At 35.0% G+C, this 17878-nt stretch overlaps 1 protein-coding gene across 7 annotated transcripts in view; it reads right to left on the minus strand.

The window, feature by feature from the left end:
- RUNDC3B (RUN domain containing 3B) overlaps positions 1-17878 on the minus strand; it is a 144716-nt gene that overhangs the window by 68600 nt on the left and 58238 nt on the right. For all 7 annotated transcript variants that reach the window (XM_059396916.1, XM_059396918.1, XM_059396920.1 and 4 more), the window contains 2 exons: positions 15962-16095; positions 5308-5393 (listed from right to left, as the gene is read on the minus strand). In XM_059396916.1, coding sequence (XP_059252899.1) covers positions 5308-5393; positions 15962-16095 — 220 coding nt within the window. The remainder of the gene's footprint in view (positions 1-5307; positions 5394-15961; positions 16096-17878) is intronic.

The following is a 17878-nucleotide window of genomic DNA, read 5'->3' on the forward strand; positions in this document are numbered from 1 at the left end:
TGGGTACGAGAAGAATAAATGAAACAAGATGGGATTGGGAGGGAGACAAACCATAAGTGACTCTTAATCTCACAAAACAAACTGAGGGTTGCTGGGGGGAGGGGATTTGGGAGAAAGGGGTGGGATTATGGACATTGGGGAGGGTATGTGCTTTGGTGAGTGCTGTGAAGTGTGTAAACCTGGTGATTCACAGACCTGTACCCCTGGGGATAAAAATATATGTTTATAAAAAATAAAAACTTATTAAAAAAAAAAGAAATGGGAAAGAGGAAAATGAAAAGGAAGATCATGTATTAGTCAGGATGTGGTGGAACAAAACTGTTTTGTTTTGTTTTGTTTTGCTTTGTTTTGAACAGAGAATGTATTCTTGGTCTGTAGGAAGAGAGTGCTGGAATAAAATAACAAGTTCCTTCTTTAGTAGATACTTTCTGTCTACTGCTGGAATGCATCAATTTTGTCCTTCATTCTCATTTCTAACTGTGTGGGTTTGTCTGCTTCACTGATTGGCTGCCTTTCAAATGGGACTCCGATCTGCCTCAGAGACAGACCCTGTGTTCACAGAGGTTTTCCTTAGTTTGTTTAGTGTTGTATGCTTAAATCTTACACAGCTCCACAGAACCACGTGAACATTACTATGATTATTTTTCTCAGTCTTGACTTCTCCTTTGGGCTTTTCATCCACCATGGTGAATTTTGGAGTCTCCTCAGCTGCCACTTCACAAAGGAGGTACCAGGTCATCCACTGCGAATGAGTACACAAGCAAGTACCAGCACAGACAGAAGAAGCACTTCATTTCTTTATATGGCTGAAGATCATTCCACTGTATGGAATACACATTATTTATTCATTCATTCATCAGTTGATGGGACATTTAGGTTGTTTTCCCTTTTTGGCTATTATGAATAATGCTACTATAAATATTTGTAGAGACACTTTTTGTGAACACATTTTCAATTCTCTTGGAAATATATACACACACATATATAGGAGTCACATGCAAGGTCATATGGTACATCTATGTTTAACCTTTTGAGGAACTGCCAGACTGTTTTTCAAAGGGCCTGCATCATTCTGCTTTTCTACTGTCAAAGTATGAGGGTTTCAATTTTTCTAGGTCCTTGCCAATATTTGTTATTATGTGTTCTTTTGATTTCAGCCATCCTGGTGGGTGTGCAGTAGTATTGCATTGTGGGTTTTTTTGTTTTTTTAGTTTTTTGCATTGTGATTTTGATTTGCAGTTTTCTGATGGTTAATGATTCTGAGCATCTTTTTTTTTTTTTTTTAAGATTTTATTTATTTATCTGTCAGAGAGAGAGCACAAGCAGGCAGAGTGGCAGGCAGAGGCAGAGGGAGAAACAGGCTCCCTGCCAAGCAAGGAGCCCAGTGTGGAACTCGATTCCAGGACCCTGGGATCGTGACTTGAGCCGAAGGCAGATGCTTAATCAATTGAGCCACCCAGGCAGCCCAATAGTGAGCATCTTTTTTGTGTTTATCAGTCATCTGTATATTACCTTTGGAAAAATGTCTATTCAGATTCTTTGCCCATTTTAAAATGTTTTTTTTAAATTTCAAATTTTCAAGAGTTCTTTATATATATTCTAGATAGAAATCTCTTAGCAGACATAAGCAAAAAAATTTTTTTGCAAAACTTTTTTCTCAGTCTTTGGGTCATCTTTTTACTTTCTTGATGGTATTCTTCAAAGCACAAAGGTAAAATTTGATTATGTCCATTTATCTATTTTTTCTTTTGTGGCTTATACATCCAGGAAACTATTCTTAAATCAAGGTCATGAAGATTTGCATTTATGCTTTCTTCTAAGAGTTTTCCAAGTAAGTCTGATCCATTTTCAGTAATTTTTGTATATGCTATGAGGAAGCAGTATACAAGCAACTTTTATTAGTGTTTTTCATCTTAATAATGTAAAACTTTTAAACAGATTCAGATTTCAAAAGTGCTTTTTAGCTCTTGAAAGATACATTAATTGCTTTCTATAAGTGCGAAAAGTATTTATCAACTCCATTTTTACTTTGTGAAAGCTCAGTAATCTTTGAAGTTTTACTTTATACTTTCCTCCTTCCTTCTCTTAGTCCTACTAAATACTTCTGAACACAGTTTTTGTCATTTTAAATTAAGAACTGTGGTACAACTGTAGAGTAATAAACAGGTCTCCATAAAACTAATTTTATCTCTTTATATTTTCCATATTTGCTACTTCAAATTCTTATCAGAATGTTTTCAATCTTGTTTTAAGTGTCACATTTGTGTTTCTTAGCTTAAGAAACTATTATTTTTCAGTCTATAGATGGGGAGAAATTAAAACTTGAAGCAAATTAATTCAGTTTCTCTCTCATCTACTTTAATTACCGTACTGTCTATTTCTCAGTCTTCCCAGTAAATTACCAAAACAATTCCCTGGTTTTTTTTTTTTTTTTTTTTAGGCTTGGATTCTAATCTCAAATCTGCCAACCTCCCAACTCTGGCTATTTCTCAGTAACATCTCAATCCCTAAACCATGAAACTCTGCAAGCACTGTTTTCAATTGCTCACTAAGACATACTCCACCTTAGGGAAAAAAAAAAAACAAAAAAAAACACCTGAATTTCTCTAATACTATGGAGCCACATGACGTACTCCTACCAGTGGATTTACTGTATTTCTCATCCCCATACTTCCTCCACCCATTCTTATCCTTGGATTTTCACTGATTAATATTCTCAAGCTTGCCTGTCTTAGCTCATGGAGCTCCTCCTTCGGTACTGGGGTAAACACTTGTATCACCATTTTACAGAACGTCATTACTCTTTCTCATTGAAGAGTAGAACACGAAGAAATTACTTGACTCAGAAACTCTCAAGATTCCTAAAGGATCAGAGATCATTTCTCATTGTTCTACAAGCACTTATATCAGCATTCAGACAAAAGGTAAGGTTTAACTATTCTTTCCAAAAGTTTGCTTGTATTTTACAAATTTAATCTTCCAAATAATAGATATGCTTTGGCTAGAGGTTCACAATTAAGTTTACTTACAAATTAAGTTTCTTTGGTTTGATTTCAGTAAAAACAAAGCAAAACAAAACAGTATAAATAGTTTAAAACAAAAAAAGGAAGACTTTGCAAATGTGTTTTTCAGTTAACTTCTAAGATGAGAAATTTAAAATAACTCCTTACTTCCTTTCTTGGGAATTAGAGACATATATTCACACTGAAATACTATGCGTGTATGTGTATATATATATATATATAAATATATATAAACATTATATATTTGCATGTATGTGTGTATAAACATTTCCTAAGCCATGTTTCTGTTTGAATAATGTATGCTTATATATTGTTTCAAGAGTATTTTTACTTCATGGACTTTTTAGAGTTGAATCATTTCCTTTTTATCAAAAAGGACAGCTAACACCTTAGAACAAGGCAAAAAGCATTTCCCTTTAAATATTTAAACAACTCATTCTAAAAATAATCCTTTCAAGAATTATTTCTACCCCACCCAACTGTCTAAGAAACAAGAGTAACAACTAGATTATTAATGCGTAAATTTCTACTCAGGAGAATACCATAACCTTAATGCAACCCTGTTATTGCACAGGAGATGATTATTGCTTAACCTTGGTTTTGATTTCATTAATTTAGGAATTTTAGGTTTGATCTATGAGATTTTGATACTACTTTTATTTTCAAAGCCTTAATAGCCTTAATATTTAGTATCTTTCATAATCAAACTAAATTATTAGTGATAATAAATAAGAAATAAATTTTTCATTTCATGAAGTTCATCTCAATCATCTAATAATTAATCATGATTTCACAGCCCATCTTTAGAAATATCCCTAAAAAATCATATTGCTATGAAAGAATTCAGTAAGTATCTAAGAAATAATTATATGGTTCGATAGAGGTATTAGTTAATGATAGGGCAATAATCATTTTGTAGTACATAAGTATATCAAATCAACATGGACGTCTTAAACTTACACTGTATATCAATTATATCTAAGTCAAGTTGGAAAAAAAAAAGAACTAAACAAAACAAAAAAATATACCATAATAAATGCCCACATTTTCTCAAAATCCAAGATGCCAAATATTGTATCAGGACAGGGAAATTAAGAGTCCAGATATATGATTTATTTATCTGTGAACCTAATTTCCTCTATTAAAACTGGTTTATAGTTGTCACTCTCTTCTTCTCTTTCACAAATATGCTTTAGGAGGTAGAAATCAGTATGGTAATTTAGCAGCACCTAAGGCAGTGTGGTCCAATAGAAGGTATGCATCTGTGCTGTGCGATTTGGTAATCACTAGCCGCACATGTCTACTGAACACCTAAAATGTGATATGGCAACTGAAGAAGTGATTTAGTAATTTCACCTACTCTTAATGAATATTAATTAACATAGTGGCATGTGGTTAGTGACCATTGTATTAAACAGTACATGTTTAAGGTATTGAAATTATTGAATATTTTCATTTACAAATACTTTGGAAATAGAGAAAAGTGGTTTCTTTTTTTTTTTTTTTTAAGATTTTTATTTATTTATTTGACAGAGATCACAAGTAGGCAGAGAGGCAGGCAGAGAGAGAGGGGGAGGCAGGCTCCCTGCTGGGATGGGGCCCCATCCCAGGACCTTGAGATTGTGATCTGAGCTGAAGGCAGAGGCGTTAACCCACTGAGCCACCCAGGAGCCCTGAAAAGTGGTTTCTTTAACAGAAGCTATCAACAGAGGACTTAATAGGAATGCCTGTTGTCCTAATATGAATCTTTTTTCTATCACTCTAAAAAATATAATTTTTTATATTATTTATATTATTTATAAAGTCCTGTTTTTCACATGACACAGCATAGTCATCTCTTCAGTGAATACAACCTAAGAAAAACAGCACTGGTATAGCGTGCCCTTAAAAGACAATTGAGCAATCATTAGTTACATATATTAATTAAAATAAAGAAATAAAATGTGGTAAGAGTAAAAATGCTATAGGAATTTCATGGTTAGATTTTCCTTCAGATTAAATGGTCAGGGAAAAGTCTGTGGAAAGAATGGAATCTCAAGTATTAAAAGTGTAAGAAACAGAAATGATTCAGAGAAAAGATGTTCTAGGTATAATGTGAAGCCTGAAAAGATAAACCAAAAATGTATGTTTAGCTGATGAATGGAATTTTCCTGAGAAGACAAAAAGGAAGAAATAAAATAGTTGAGGACTTTAGAAAGGAATGAATCTTCATTCTATCTTTATTTCTAATCTTTAGGTGACTGTTTTAAATATATATATTTTAAAATCAAAAGGACATTTAAACCTGGTTGTTTTGAAGTCTCTCAGAGCTGTAGAGATGTATTCAGATAAATGTTTTTCCATGAGTGCTACTCTGATCCAGGCTCTACCCTAAAAGGAAGAAAAAGAATAAAATGTGAAAAAAAAATTACAAATTAAAAATATTTTGCCCACTGTGTCATCAAAAATATAAGCATTTTAATATGTAAAGAACTCAGTCAAATAAAACTTTTGATAACGCCTAAAAAATAAGTAGATGAGAACACATAAATTTTGATTACATATAGTATACCGTTATATCTCTAGAGATACAGGATGCAGAGATATACAGGATATAATACTAACCTTCTATCTTCTGAAGAGACATAACTATTAATATTGGGTCAGAGACTTCTTTTCATAACTCTCTACCTTAATGCCCAGATTAACATGCTAATTAAAATGAGTCCCCTTATGAAACATGAACAGTTCGTCTATTCTATTAAGAAAAAAATAATCACTGTCATACCATTTGTTTAAGAAAATTTCCCACCTATTCTTCCAGAGGGAGGTTTTAGATAACTAATAACCAAATTTCATTATTTATCATGCATCCAAATCATGAATTACTGAGTTTGTATCCAGGACATTCTAAAAACTATTACTGAATATTAAGCCAGAAAAAAACAAACACATGGCAAAATTACTCAGAACCATATTCTAGTGGAAAATCACAGAAACAGACAATTATGACTAAATGTGAGTAACTTTACTTTTGAAAGAAGTAATATCATTCAATAGTTGAGTAGCCAGTTAATTATTTTTTAGTAAGCCAAAGCATTTCTCCTGGACTCTTTGTTTAGAATGAAAGAATATAAGAAGTCATATTTGTAAGAAGAATTTAAAAATTTGATTACTTTCATTTTCCCTCAGCCCTCCCACAAATCTCCAGAAAATCCATGAAGATTAATGAGATAGGAAAGTCAAAACACTGCAACGACAGTTGAGAACAGAAGTGACACTAATCAATATATATAATGGTTGACTACCCATCTGGAGATAAAAAGCATTCTTTAGAAATGTCTACAACTCTAGTGAATTCACCAAACTTCTGGATAGGAAGGATCAAAAAGCAGTCATTCTAGACAGTAGTAAAACCTGACCAACTAGAAGCAGCAGTATTGTTGGGAAATAAAGGAATGATAAGGGTGTGATTAGCATGACAGTCAATTTGCGCATCAAGCTCAAAACCCCTTTCAGCTTGACAGTGCTCAGTCCATTGTTTCTGCAGAGTAAGCCTTGAGGAACCTACAATTAGCTGTGGCTGACCTAACAGGAAGGAAGCCGCAAGCCATTGGTCAGCAATTCCAAGTTTCTCTCTTGAAATTTCCTTTGAAAGACAAGGAAGCTGGCGTGGGCTTGAAACAAAAGGCTAAGATTTCACCAGAGCAGAAGCTGGGAGAGTTGCTCTCCAGAGAAAGTTAGACACAGGAGACTGTGCTGTTGCTATATAAGAAATGTGGGGAAAGTCCTGCTTCCTGATTTATTAATTTCAATCCATGCAAAAGTGGGCTGTACCTAATTTCCTGTCCTTGGATGTTTATGGAATTCATTATTACACTGTAATAATACACTGTGCTAATTTTAAGGTTTCTTTTCTTTCAACAAAAAAAACTCACTAGAACAGAAGACAAACAGGTATAAATGTCATTGGAACGAACACATGGGGGACATGTTCCCCACCAAGTGGGGAAGTCGAAAAACCAGGTTTAAGATTTTAGACTTTATCAGTTGGATAATGGTTTAACACTTAAGGTTTGTTTTTTTTCCTCCAGAGACACAAATATTCATTTCTTTGTCACTGAAAGTTTTCGACTGACAAACAAATAAATAAATAGTAGTCAACACTTACTCTTTCTTTTTTTAAGATTTTATTTGTTTATTTGACAGACAGAGATCACAGTAGACAGAAAGGCAGGCAGAGAGAGAGGGAAGCAGGCTCCCTGCTGAGCAGAAAGCCCGATGGGGGACTCGATCCCAGGACCCTAAGATCATGACCCCAGCCGAAGGCAGCGACTTAACCCACTGAGCCACCCAGGCGCCCCAGTAGTCAACACTTCTTAAGGCTGTAATTAATATATGCTTGGCTCTGTTTTAAGATATATTAAGATATTTATATATATTAAGATATTTAATCTTCCCGGGGTGTCTGGGTGGCTCAGTCAGTTAAGTGTTGAACTCCTGATTTGGGCCCAGGTCAGGATCTCAGAGTTGTAAGATCGAGGCCCCTTTGGGCCCCGTGCTCATCGGGGAGTCTGCTTGAGAGTCTCATTCTCCTTCTGCCTCTCTGCCTGTTCAAATTCTTGCTCTTAAATAAAGAAGGAAATCTTAAAAAAAAAAAGAAGATATTTAACTTTCCCAAGAATTGTGTGGATTACGTTACAAAACTATCCCTACTTTTCTCTATAAGGAGACAAAAAAAAAAGACAAATCAAGAACATAGGAAACATCACCACCAAACTAACCAACCTAATTGAATAAAAACCTATATACTCTATATTCCTTTCTGTTTCAGGGGATAAACTGTAATCATGTAAGAGAACAAAAAGACAAATTAGAGAATAGGCAAAGATATCTGCATTACATGCATCTGACAAAAGACTCATTTATCAAATACAAATAATTCTTACAAATCCATAAAAATAAATAAAAATTGGGGCCTACAAGGGGAACACTTCAATGACAGATTCAATTTCTTTAGTGGATATGGGAATATCCAGATGTTTTCTTCCTTTTTATGTTAGTTTTAGAATTTTTTTCAAAGAATTTGTCCATTTCATCTACAGTTTAAATTGTGTAGGTATGAAGTATTCATAATATCCTTTTAGGATTTTTAATGCCTATAGGGTCTATGGGGTTGATTGGGCTCTTTATTCCTGATACTGGTAATTTGTAATCTCTCTTTTTCTCTTTATGAATGCTTCTTGCTGGAAGCTTATCAATTATATTAATCTTTTTAGAACGACCAAGTTTTTGTTTAGTTGATTTTCTCCAAGTGTACATTTTTTTCATTTAATTCAATTTTTGCTTTTCATTATTTCTTTCCTTCTTTTGGAGTATGTATTTTTTAATAGGTTTTTAGATGAAAACTTTGATCACTGATTTTTAGCCTTTACTCTATTTTTATATACATAAGAGTCTATATTTAAGTTTATTTTCCTCTAACCACAAGTTTTTACATGTTATATTTTCATTATCACTACTTTCTACCTATTTTCCAATTTCAACTGTAATTTCTTCTTTCATCCATGAGTTATTAAGAAGTCCCTCTCAATGTTGACTCACATAAGCATTTTCTAGTTTTCTTTTTGTTATTAATCATAGCTTAATTCCTTTGTGGTTAGATAACACACTTTAGATGATTTCAATCTGAAATTCAAAGAGATGAATTATAAAATCAGCCAATGATCAATTTTTGTTTAGGTTCTATGTTTGACATGAATAAGTATTTTATAGTTTTCTATCTACACTTTATTACATATATAGTATATTATATTATATACTATGTTATATATTATATATATATTTATATATATTAAATACGGAATATATACTCCAGTTCTCTGGTACTACTAGTCTTTATTTATATTTTCTACTACAATTACTTAAAGGTTCATTATCTTGGGACACCTGGGTGGCTCAGTGGATTAAGCCTCTGCCTTCGGCTCAGGTCATGATCTAAGGTTCCTGGGATCGAGCCCCACATCAGGCTCTCTGCTCAGAGAGCCTGCTCCCCCCCGCTCCACTCTCTCCTACTTGTGATCTCTCTCTCTCTCTCTGTCAAATAAATAAATAAAATTAAATTAGAAAGTTCATTATCTTCATCTCCCATAGGTCTGTTTCACTTGTTTTTTTTATATTTCTTAGTTTTGGTCATTTGATCTTGTTTTCTGATATTTGTAGTGGGTTTTGATCGAATACTGGACATTGTATATAAAATTCTGTAGCTGCACTAATACTATCTTTCCTTAGAATAGATTTAATTTTCTTCAAATAGGCAAGGAGTATACTTGAAAATCACTCTACACTATTTAAGGGCACCATTTTAGGTCTTCTTTGGGCTGGTCTTCATCTGAATTTCCCTTACTCCCAAGGGAAGAGATCGCAAATAAAAAAGAGATCCCTAGGGTATTTTACAGGGCCCCTCCAACTTGTTTGACCTTGAACTCTAACCTCTGTCTCTTCAGAACAAGAGTAGGAAATCTTCAATCAGCTTTTTTAGCCTCCTATCTGCTGCTTTCAGCTTGGTTTATGAAACTCCTGCTCTGTGCTTAAGGTGGCTAAGAGTTGGCAAACAGCTCACAGGAAAACTGCATGTAAACCTCAGATGTATATGTCTGCTCTTCTCTCAGTGTATTAAGTCCTGGTTTCACTGGCAGTTCCCAGATCCCTCTTCTGTTTCTCTAGCCAGGCAAAACTAAATGAACTCTAAAACTCTCTGATTAGCTTCTATACCAACAATGTGAACAGACAAATGCCCATAGGCTAAAAGCCAAGGTGAACTTAGGGCTCACCTCAAGTATCAACCTTCTCTCCAGTATTGCGGCCACTGAAGTCCTCATGCCTTGGTTGTTTTCTTAGCTCTTAAATTTGTTGCTCTGCGTATTTCACCAAAACTTTACAGCTGTTCTTGGCAAAAGGGTTGCTCCGATATAAGCTATTCTATCATCACTAGAAGCAGAAACTGGTTCATTTCTCACCTCCAAGATCATCTGGTTTTTTGACTCTAGTTTTACCCTTCTAATATGACTCTCTCTCCTTCCCTGTGCATGCTTCATACTGTATTCAGTGGATCTTTTTGAAAAGTAAATTAGATTATAGTACTCTGTTGTTTAAAAAAATTACAAGAAAAAGAGCCTCAAGTTGCACCTCATTGAATTTAGAATAATATCTAAACTGCTAATATACCTTGCTGCCTCTGCTCACTATTTGCACAGTACCTTTCTTCCCATAATTCACATCCTGGCTCAAATGTTGTTGCCTCACACAAGCCTTCCCTACCTACACTATCTAAGAGAGTGCTTCCTTCCACCACTCTGATCTCTTTCTAATCTCTTAACCTGCTCCATTTTTTCATGGCTCCTGAGATTATATTACATATATAATATGTATATATAAAATATGACACACACAATATTTGTTTTCTACCATCCTTTTCACCAATACCACTATATCATCAGTATTTATAACAGTTTCTAGCACACAGTAGGTCCTCAGTATGTATTTGTTGACTTCCTGGAGGAAACTCAAGAAGATAACTAACTTGCTCATTGCTAGCAGTCATTAGAGGCACCAGTGACAGATGGGGAAAAGGAATGATGTGAGGAAAATGGCATTTATAATGACTCATATGAAGTTAGTATTTAAAATGGAGAGAGTATAAAACAAATGGGCAGAATCAGAGTATGTCTGGTTTCTGCTTGGAAAACTCTTTTTTTATTTTTAAAGCTGCCCAAGTATGTCTCACATTCTTCCAGGTTTGGAACCATCACTACAAAAGTCTAGAGGTAGGAAGAGAGATTTTTGAGTGACTAATAGAAAATGATCATAAAAATAGCATCTTCACAAACCTATACCTTACTGTAAAGTTTTAGTATTTGATAACTCTGGTGTAGGTGTGATTAATAACCCCCTATCCCCAACTCAGCCTCTTTCCATAAAAAATTTGGCTAACCTGCTCTACGAAAGAGCAGTGACAAAGTCTGCTTTTTTTTTTTTTTAAGATTTTATTTATTTATTTGAGAGAGAGAGAGAGAATGAGAGGGGAGAGGTCAGAGGGAGAAGCAAACTCCCTGCCAAGCAGGGAGCCTGATGTGGGACTTGATCCTGGGACTCCAGGATCATGACTTGAGCCAAAGGCAGTTGCTTAACCAACTGAGCCACCCAGGTGCCCCCAAAGTTGGCTTTTAAACAAAGGAAAAAGTGAACGAGAGGACGAGACCTGAAAAGACCAGGAGGGATTAAGGATTTCTGTCCTAAGAATGTGTTAAGGACTACATTCACAGTTCTGACATGCTATAGGTGCTCAATAAAAATTTATCTGATGGAAAGATGTATGAATATATAAATGGCTGATGGACCAGCATACTCAGAAATTGGTCTAATATGTTAAACTCAAGAACAAAATGAATGTACAGGATAAGCAACCACAAACTAAGAAAGCCTAACCCAGCCACAAACAAGAGCTGTTCTTAAAAACAAAGAAAAAGTGGGGTGCCTGGGTGGCTCAGTGGGTTAAAGCCTCTGCCTTCAGTTCAGGTCATGATCCCAGGGTCCTGGGATCAAGACCCACATTGTGCTCTCTGCTCAGTGGTGGGCCTGCTTCTCTCCTTCTCCTTGCTCATACTCTCTCTTTCAAATAAATAAATAAAATGAAGAAGAAGGAGAAGGAGAAGAAAGGAGGAGGAAGAGGAGAAGATAGGAGGAGGAGGAAGAGCAGACAGGAGGAGGAGAAGAAGAAGGAAGAAAGAAAGAAATCCCATATACGGAAATCCCGTTCCCAAAACCTTCATATATTGTAGAAAGAATAGCTGCCAAGGTATCTGAGATGTCAGATGGAAAGATTACAGACATGATCTTCAGTTCAAATATTCTATTCCATTGTTAGGCTTTGTTTAAGCCCCAGAAAATAGGTTCAACTGGTTATGGACTGAGCAAAGAGAGGGACTGTCAGCATTTCACAGATCTCAGCTTAGTGATTTTCAGATCTCTCATGGTGGCAAGTTTACGACGTCAATCTAAGTTGTACAGTAGTTCTGCGACATAGACAATCCTGATTCAATCAAAACTAAATTTAAAGAATGTTTCTATACTGAATTAGTCATTCTCCGTAAAGGTACCTTGTCGTCCACTGCTTAAAGCATCATCCACATAGCCCTAAAGGTATAATCAAAGGTATTCTCCTTCTGACAAAGAATTCAGAAATGAAAATCTGTTTGGGTCCCAAGTGTACAGAGTTGCACATTATTTAGCAGGTGAATTTGGTGCTGTCGTTCTGTTTTCACAAGTGTTAAGGCTGGATGAGATGGATACTACATAGGTTAGTAGTCATTCTAGAAAGCAGCTCAAAGGCCCAATAAACCAGCCATCTGAGGTATTTGCTTAATCCTTCAATCCTGACTGTTGCCAGGTGTGATTTACTGGATAGATTAAGTACTTTGCTCTGCCCACTGTAATGAATAAAGACAGTAGTAATCTTTGCATGCACACTTTTCCCAGCATCACCAGGCAAATCATAGATCTCTCTTTCCTCACTAAATGGAATCTGTTTGAGGCCTGAGAAAAACAAAGATAGATGGTAGGATTTGGAACATGATTGTTCTGTGATGTTTTCATACTCAGCACTGGTTTTGTACAGAATAAGTATTAACAGAATAAGTATTAACAGCATCTTGCTACATGGGGCATATTCCTTAGAGTCTCACTAAGAAAGATGGCAGCTGGGGTTTGCATTTCTGCACTCCACCTGGGTCAAAATGCTACATTTCTAATGTTTGTTATCTTCTCAATTACATCTTGTATTTTGGTATATGCTAGTTCTATAAATATATTCTCCCCTATATGGAGGGGGCTTAGAATACAATTGTCATGATAATTGTTCCTTCTTTTAATTTGAAAACAAGAAACTAAAGTTTATGTGCCACCTGGGGTACTTTCTATTTGTATAGACTTGATTAACTCAAATTATAGCTTATCTTTTAATCTTAACCTACAGAAATCAAGATATTATTCTTAAGCCATAAGAAAAACATGAAAGGAAAAAAGAAATAAATGCAATGAAGATGCAAAGGGGAATTCAGATTGCACATTTTTAAAAAAAGATTTTATTTACTTATTTGACAGAGATCACAAGTAGGTAGAGAAGTAGGCAGAGAAAGAGGAAGGGAAGCAGGCTCCCTGCTGAGCAGAGAGCCAGATGCGGGGCTAGATCCCAGGACCCCGAGATCATGACCTGAGTAGAAGACAGAGGCTTTAACCCACTGAGCCACCCAGGCACCCCTACACATTTTTTGAACCTGTAGTCAATCAATTAGAAAGTAAATAAATGCATAAAGTCAAGAGTTTGAGAAAATAGAGGCCAAAGGACTACTAAGACAACATTATGGCTAAGAAGAGAGGTAGTAATATAAAAAACAAGATTTCAACTTTTAAAAGAAAAAATATTTTTAAGACTTTAGCTATAATTGACCTAAAAATGAAGGCATTTAGCTTGAAAAATGTATGTCAGAGAGGAGAACTGATTCAATCTAAAAAAAAGCTAGATGTCATTGAAACAGAAAGTTAACCACTTCTCAAGACAGCCCCCTGACTGGAATGGCAGAAGGCAGTGAAGGAGGGAGTAGCAATTTTAGAGAGTGAACTCTATGGCTTTAGTCTTCATAAGGTGACAAAAATCATAGCTATCAACTTTACTCAAATTTTAAAATGTTTAACTATGTTTCTAATCATCTCATTAAATTTAAATATTATAAATCGCATTTTTTAAAAAATTAGTTTTTGTTTTACAAAATATTTAATTTCAATATAACTTTATAGTAATTAAAATTACTAACCAGTAACTTTCCAGAAGAAAAAATATCCTAAATAAAAACAGATGCAGGAACAATAAACTTGGAATCTATACTTTTGAAAGATGATTATTATATTTTCATTTATTGAAGATACATAATTTATAAGTTTGTAACTATTTTATTTATTTATTTGAGAAAGAGCACAAGCAGGGGAGGAGCAGAGGAAGAAGCAGGCTCCCTGCTAAGCAAGGAGCCTGATGATGGGAGACTTGATCCTGGACCCTGGGATCATGACCTGAGCTGAAGGCAGACACTTAACTGTCTGAGCCATCCAGGTGCCCTCATTCTGTAACTCTTAAGTGCCAAAAATAATAAGGAAACCTAGTATGACAATCCAGTAAAAAAATCAAAGTCCTAAACCAAAGCAGATACAGCTTATATGAACAGCTCAGACTTTTTATAATCTTAAAAACTACTGAGAACTCCAAAGTGCTTTCATGTGGGTTGTATCTATTCATATTTACTATATTACAAGTTAAAACTGGGAACTTGAGGTAATTAAAAAAATAAATAAACCAATTATATGTTGACATAAATAACATATTTTATGAAAAATAACTATCTTTTCCTAAACAAAAGTATTAGTGACAAAAGTGGGTCTGTTTTACATTTCTTTAAATTTTTTTAAATGTATGGCTTAGGGGCGCCTCGGTGGCTCAGTTGGTTAAGCGACTGCCTTCAGCTCAGGTCTTGATCCTGGAGTCCTGGGGTTGAGTTCCGCATCAGGCTCCCTGCTTAGCAGGGAGTCTGCTTCTCTCTCTGACCCTCCCCCTTTTCATGCTCTCTCTTTCTCATTCACTCTCTCTCAAATAAATAAATAAAACCTTAAAAAAAAAAAGGCTAATTGTAACATGGAAAATATAACTATATCAATGAACTTTTCATATTGCATTTCATGCCATTAGGTCTGAATAGATCTTTTACCCATGCATATTTTATAATTCCATGCATTGATCATTGGAAATTATGAGTTTTGCCAGTTTACCAAATGCTAATACTTTTCATTAAACAATTAAAAAATACATATGCTAATTCAACATTATGTTATCAGGAAACTCTGTAAGTACAGGGAAACTATTAGGCTTAAGATGGTGATAATAAGTTTTCTAAGATTCTAATTTTTACTCGGAAGTTTTAATTTTACCATTGGCAACCAATGCTGTCAGCTGCTTCGCTGGAATTAACAGGCTCACTTTGTTCATTTTTATTCAAGAAAAGCTACCAAATGTCCAAGTCTAAAAAACTATCATTTGTATGCTTTTCTTTTAAGTAAAAATAGTATTACATGGCAAAAGTTTCTAATTTAGCTCACAAATCAAACTATATGAGTACTTCTCCTTGAGACAACCATCATATTTTAGAATGCTGCAAATGCTTTATGCATACTTTCTATTTTATTACTCAGGATATTAAAAAGAGAGGCACTCAAATGTTGAAACTTAATAAAATTAATAATGTTTACTGCACCATCATGAACATTTTTAAAAGGAACTGGCTTTTCTTTTTTCTTTCTTTCTTTTTTTCACAGGGTACAGTGGAAAAAACTCAGTGTTTAGTAGGAGTTAGATGCCACTGCCTTAATTCATGCTAAGGAACTAGCAGTTTTGCCACCATTGTTTCTGTATCAGCAGTGCAAGTGTCAACACAGTGTAAAAGGCAATTAACACCTTGGTACTACATGAAAATACTTTTGACATTATGAACCCTCAGGGTTCTTCAGGACACTGAGAGCTACTGGTTTGGGAACTCAAGAAATGTCGAAACTTCACAGAATAGGAAATATTTTATTGTGCTTCTCAAAAAAGAATTCATAGTGACTAACTTCAAACCTTCTTGCTATTCATAAGGCAACAAGGAAGATTCAAAAACATTCTAAATAACTACATGCAACTAAAAAACAAAACAAAACAAAACAGAAACAGACCTACAAAAGATTTTTGACATGGTCAAGTGCTTAATCCCAAACAAGAAAAAAAAATGTATATAGCAAAGAGCTCAAATTTTTCTATTTCAGTCAAAAACTGCTGGGGATTAGATTATACACATGGCATATTATTATTTATGTCTTACCTTAGCTCTAGAAGAACTGACATTTTCCATATTTTCAATGCTGCAGATACAATTCTGTGAAACTTTCCGGCAAGCCACTCTGATATAGTCCCAGAAGCTACGAGGACTTTCATAACCAAACCAGGTTACTTGACCTTCAGGAGACAAATTGTAATACAAAATAAAAGAAAACTAGACTAGAACATTCCAAATGCAAGAATAAAATTTTGAAAAATAAAAGACAGCCTAGTGTGTCATAGTGAAAAGGGCGCTAACCTGAGTGGCAAAAAGCCTTCAATCTAGTCCTGCTCTCCTTTAACTAGTTGTGGTACTGTGTACAATTTATTTAATGGATGGGGATCATAGTTTTGTCAACAACAAAATCAAACAAATGAAAGAAAAAGGGACTGGACACTAAAAAAAATCTCTTGCAGTTTAATATTCCATTATTCTAAGGCCATCATTTAGACAGGTCCCAGAAAACCCTCCTTATGGTTCTGGTTAACCATTAATTCACATGTCAAAGGTTGTATTCGAAAGTTTCTCTACTTAGAGAAACAGAAAAAATAACACAACACTTTTCCTCCTCTTCATAAGGAAACTTCCAAGAAATGAAACAATGTTGTGGTCTATCTTCTAAGTTTATATGATGAATTAGAATCCTGTGTTCACTGATCAAACATAATCTACCGAACCATTCTCATCTACAAAGCCGTAAAGTTCCTCTCATTCACCTGCTCTCTACTAGTTGGCAGCACATGAAAGGTCCTTCAGGCATTTACCATTAACAATTTTTCAGATGCGGGTAATTATATGTATACTCATGAACAAATGTTCTTTTACATGTTATCTTACATCAGTATTAATATTTCTATAAGGGACTCTGAGTGGTGGGTTCATGGGCAAGGTTTTGTACTCTGAGCATTTTAAAGTAAGATATAAGAGACATCTCAATCTTTCTTTAGTTTTCTGGAATGATTAGTCTTACTTAGGGAAGTTGTTTAATCTTAAAATAGAAAGATCTGCTTTGCATTTTAAACTGGGCTTCCTTACTTACTTATCTCAAATCTTCCTGTCCCCAATAATTGCTTCTCTGTAGAAACATCAAAAGTATCCTGTCAACAAGCACCATTTTAGGAGTGATGTCTCAAATGATAATCAGTGGTTTCCAACCACAGCAGCCTCTAACAATAACTGAGCTGCTTTTTAAAAAATACCCATGCCTGGGCTCCACCCCAAGGTAAATAATCAAAATCTTTAAGGGCAGGCCCAGACATAGGTATTTTTTTAAAAGATCCCCCTGGTATTTCTAATAATGTATGTATGGGTAATTAACCAATAGAAACAGTACTTATCATGATAGGTAACTCTTATTCATTATTCAGGACCTTTTAAAGTCCTTTTCTTCTTGTAATCCATGTATGATCTCCACAGTGGGTCAATTCCTCCCTATGCACTGATACAGCACCCTGTGCTTGTTTATCCTTACAAGTGTTTACTTGATTATCTTACATATTAGGTGGTAAAATCTGTAAGGCAGGGATTGTGTCTTATTTGACTTCAAATCAATCTCCAACACCTAATGCTTGGCTCATAGTAGGCATTCAGTAAATATTTATTAAACAAATCAACTGGCAAATCAACACAAAACATCACCTTAATTGCAATGCACATAAAATTTGAATTTTAAAAATCTATCTTCTTATAGTGACAGTTCAATAACAATCTGGTATTAAGAAATGTGTATCCTAGGGCGCCTGGGTGGCTCAGTGGGTTAAGCCGCTGCCTTCGGCTCAGGTCATGATCTCAGGGTCCTGGGATCGGGTCCCGCATCAGGCTCTCTGCTCAGCAGGGAGCCTGCTTCCTCCTCTCTCTCTCTGCCTGCCTCTCTGCCTACTTGTAATCTCTCTCTGTCAAATAAATAAATAAAATCTTAAA

This window comes from Mustela nigripes, chromosome 4 (genome assembly GCF_022355385.1).
Source record: "Mustela nigripes isolate SB6536 chromosome 4, MUSNIG.SB6536, whole genome shotgun sequence".
In the NCBI taxonomy this organism is placed as follows: Eukaryota; Metazoa; Chordata; class Mammalia; order Carnivora; family Mustelidae; genus Mustela; species Mustela nigripes.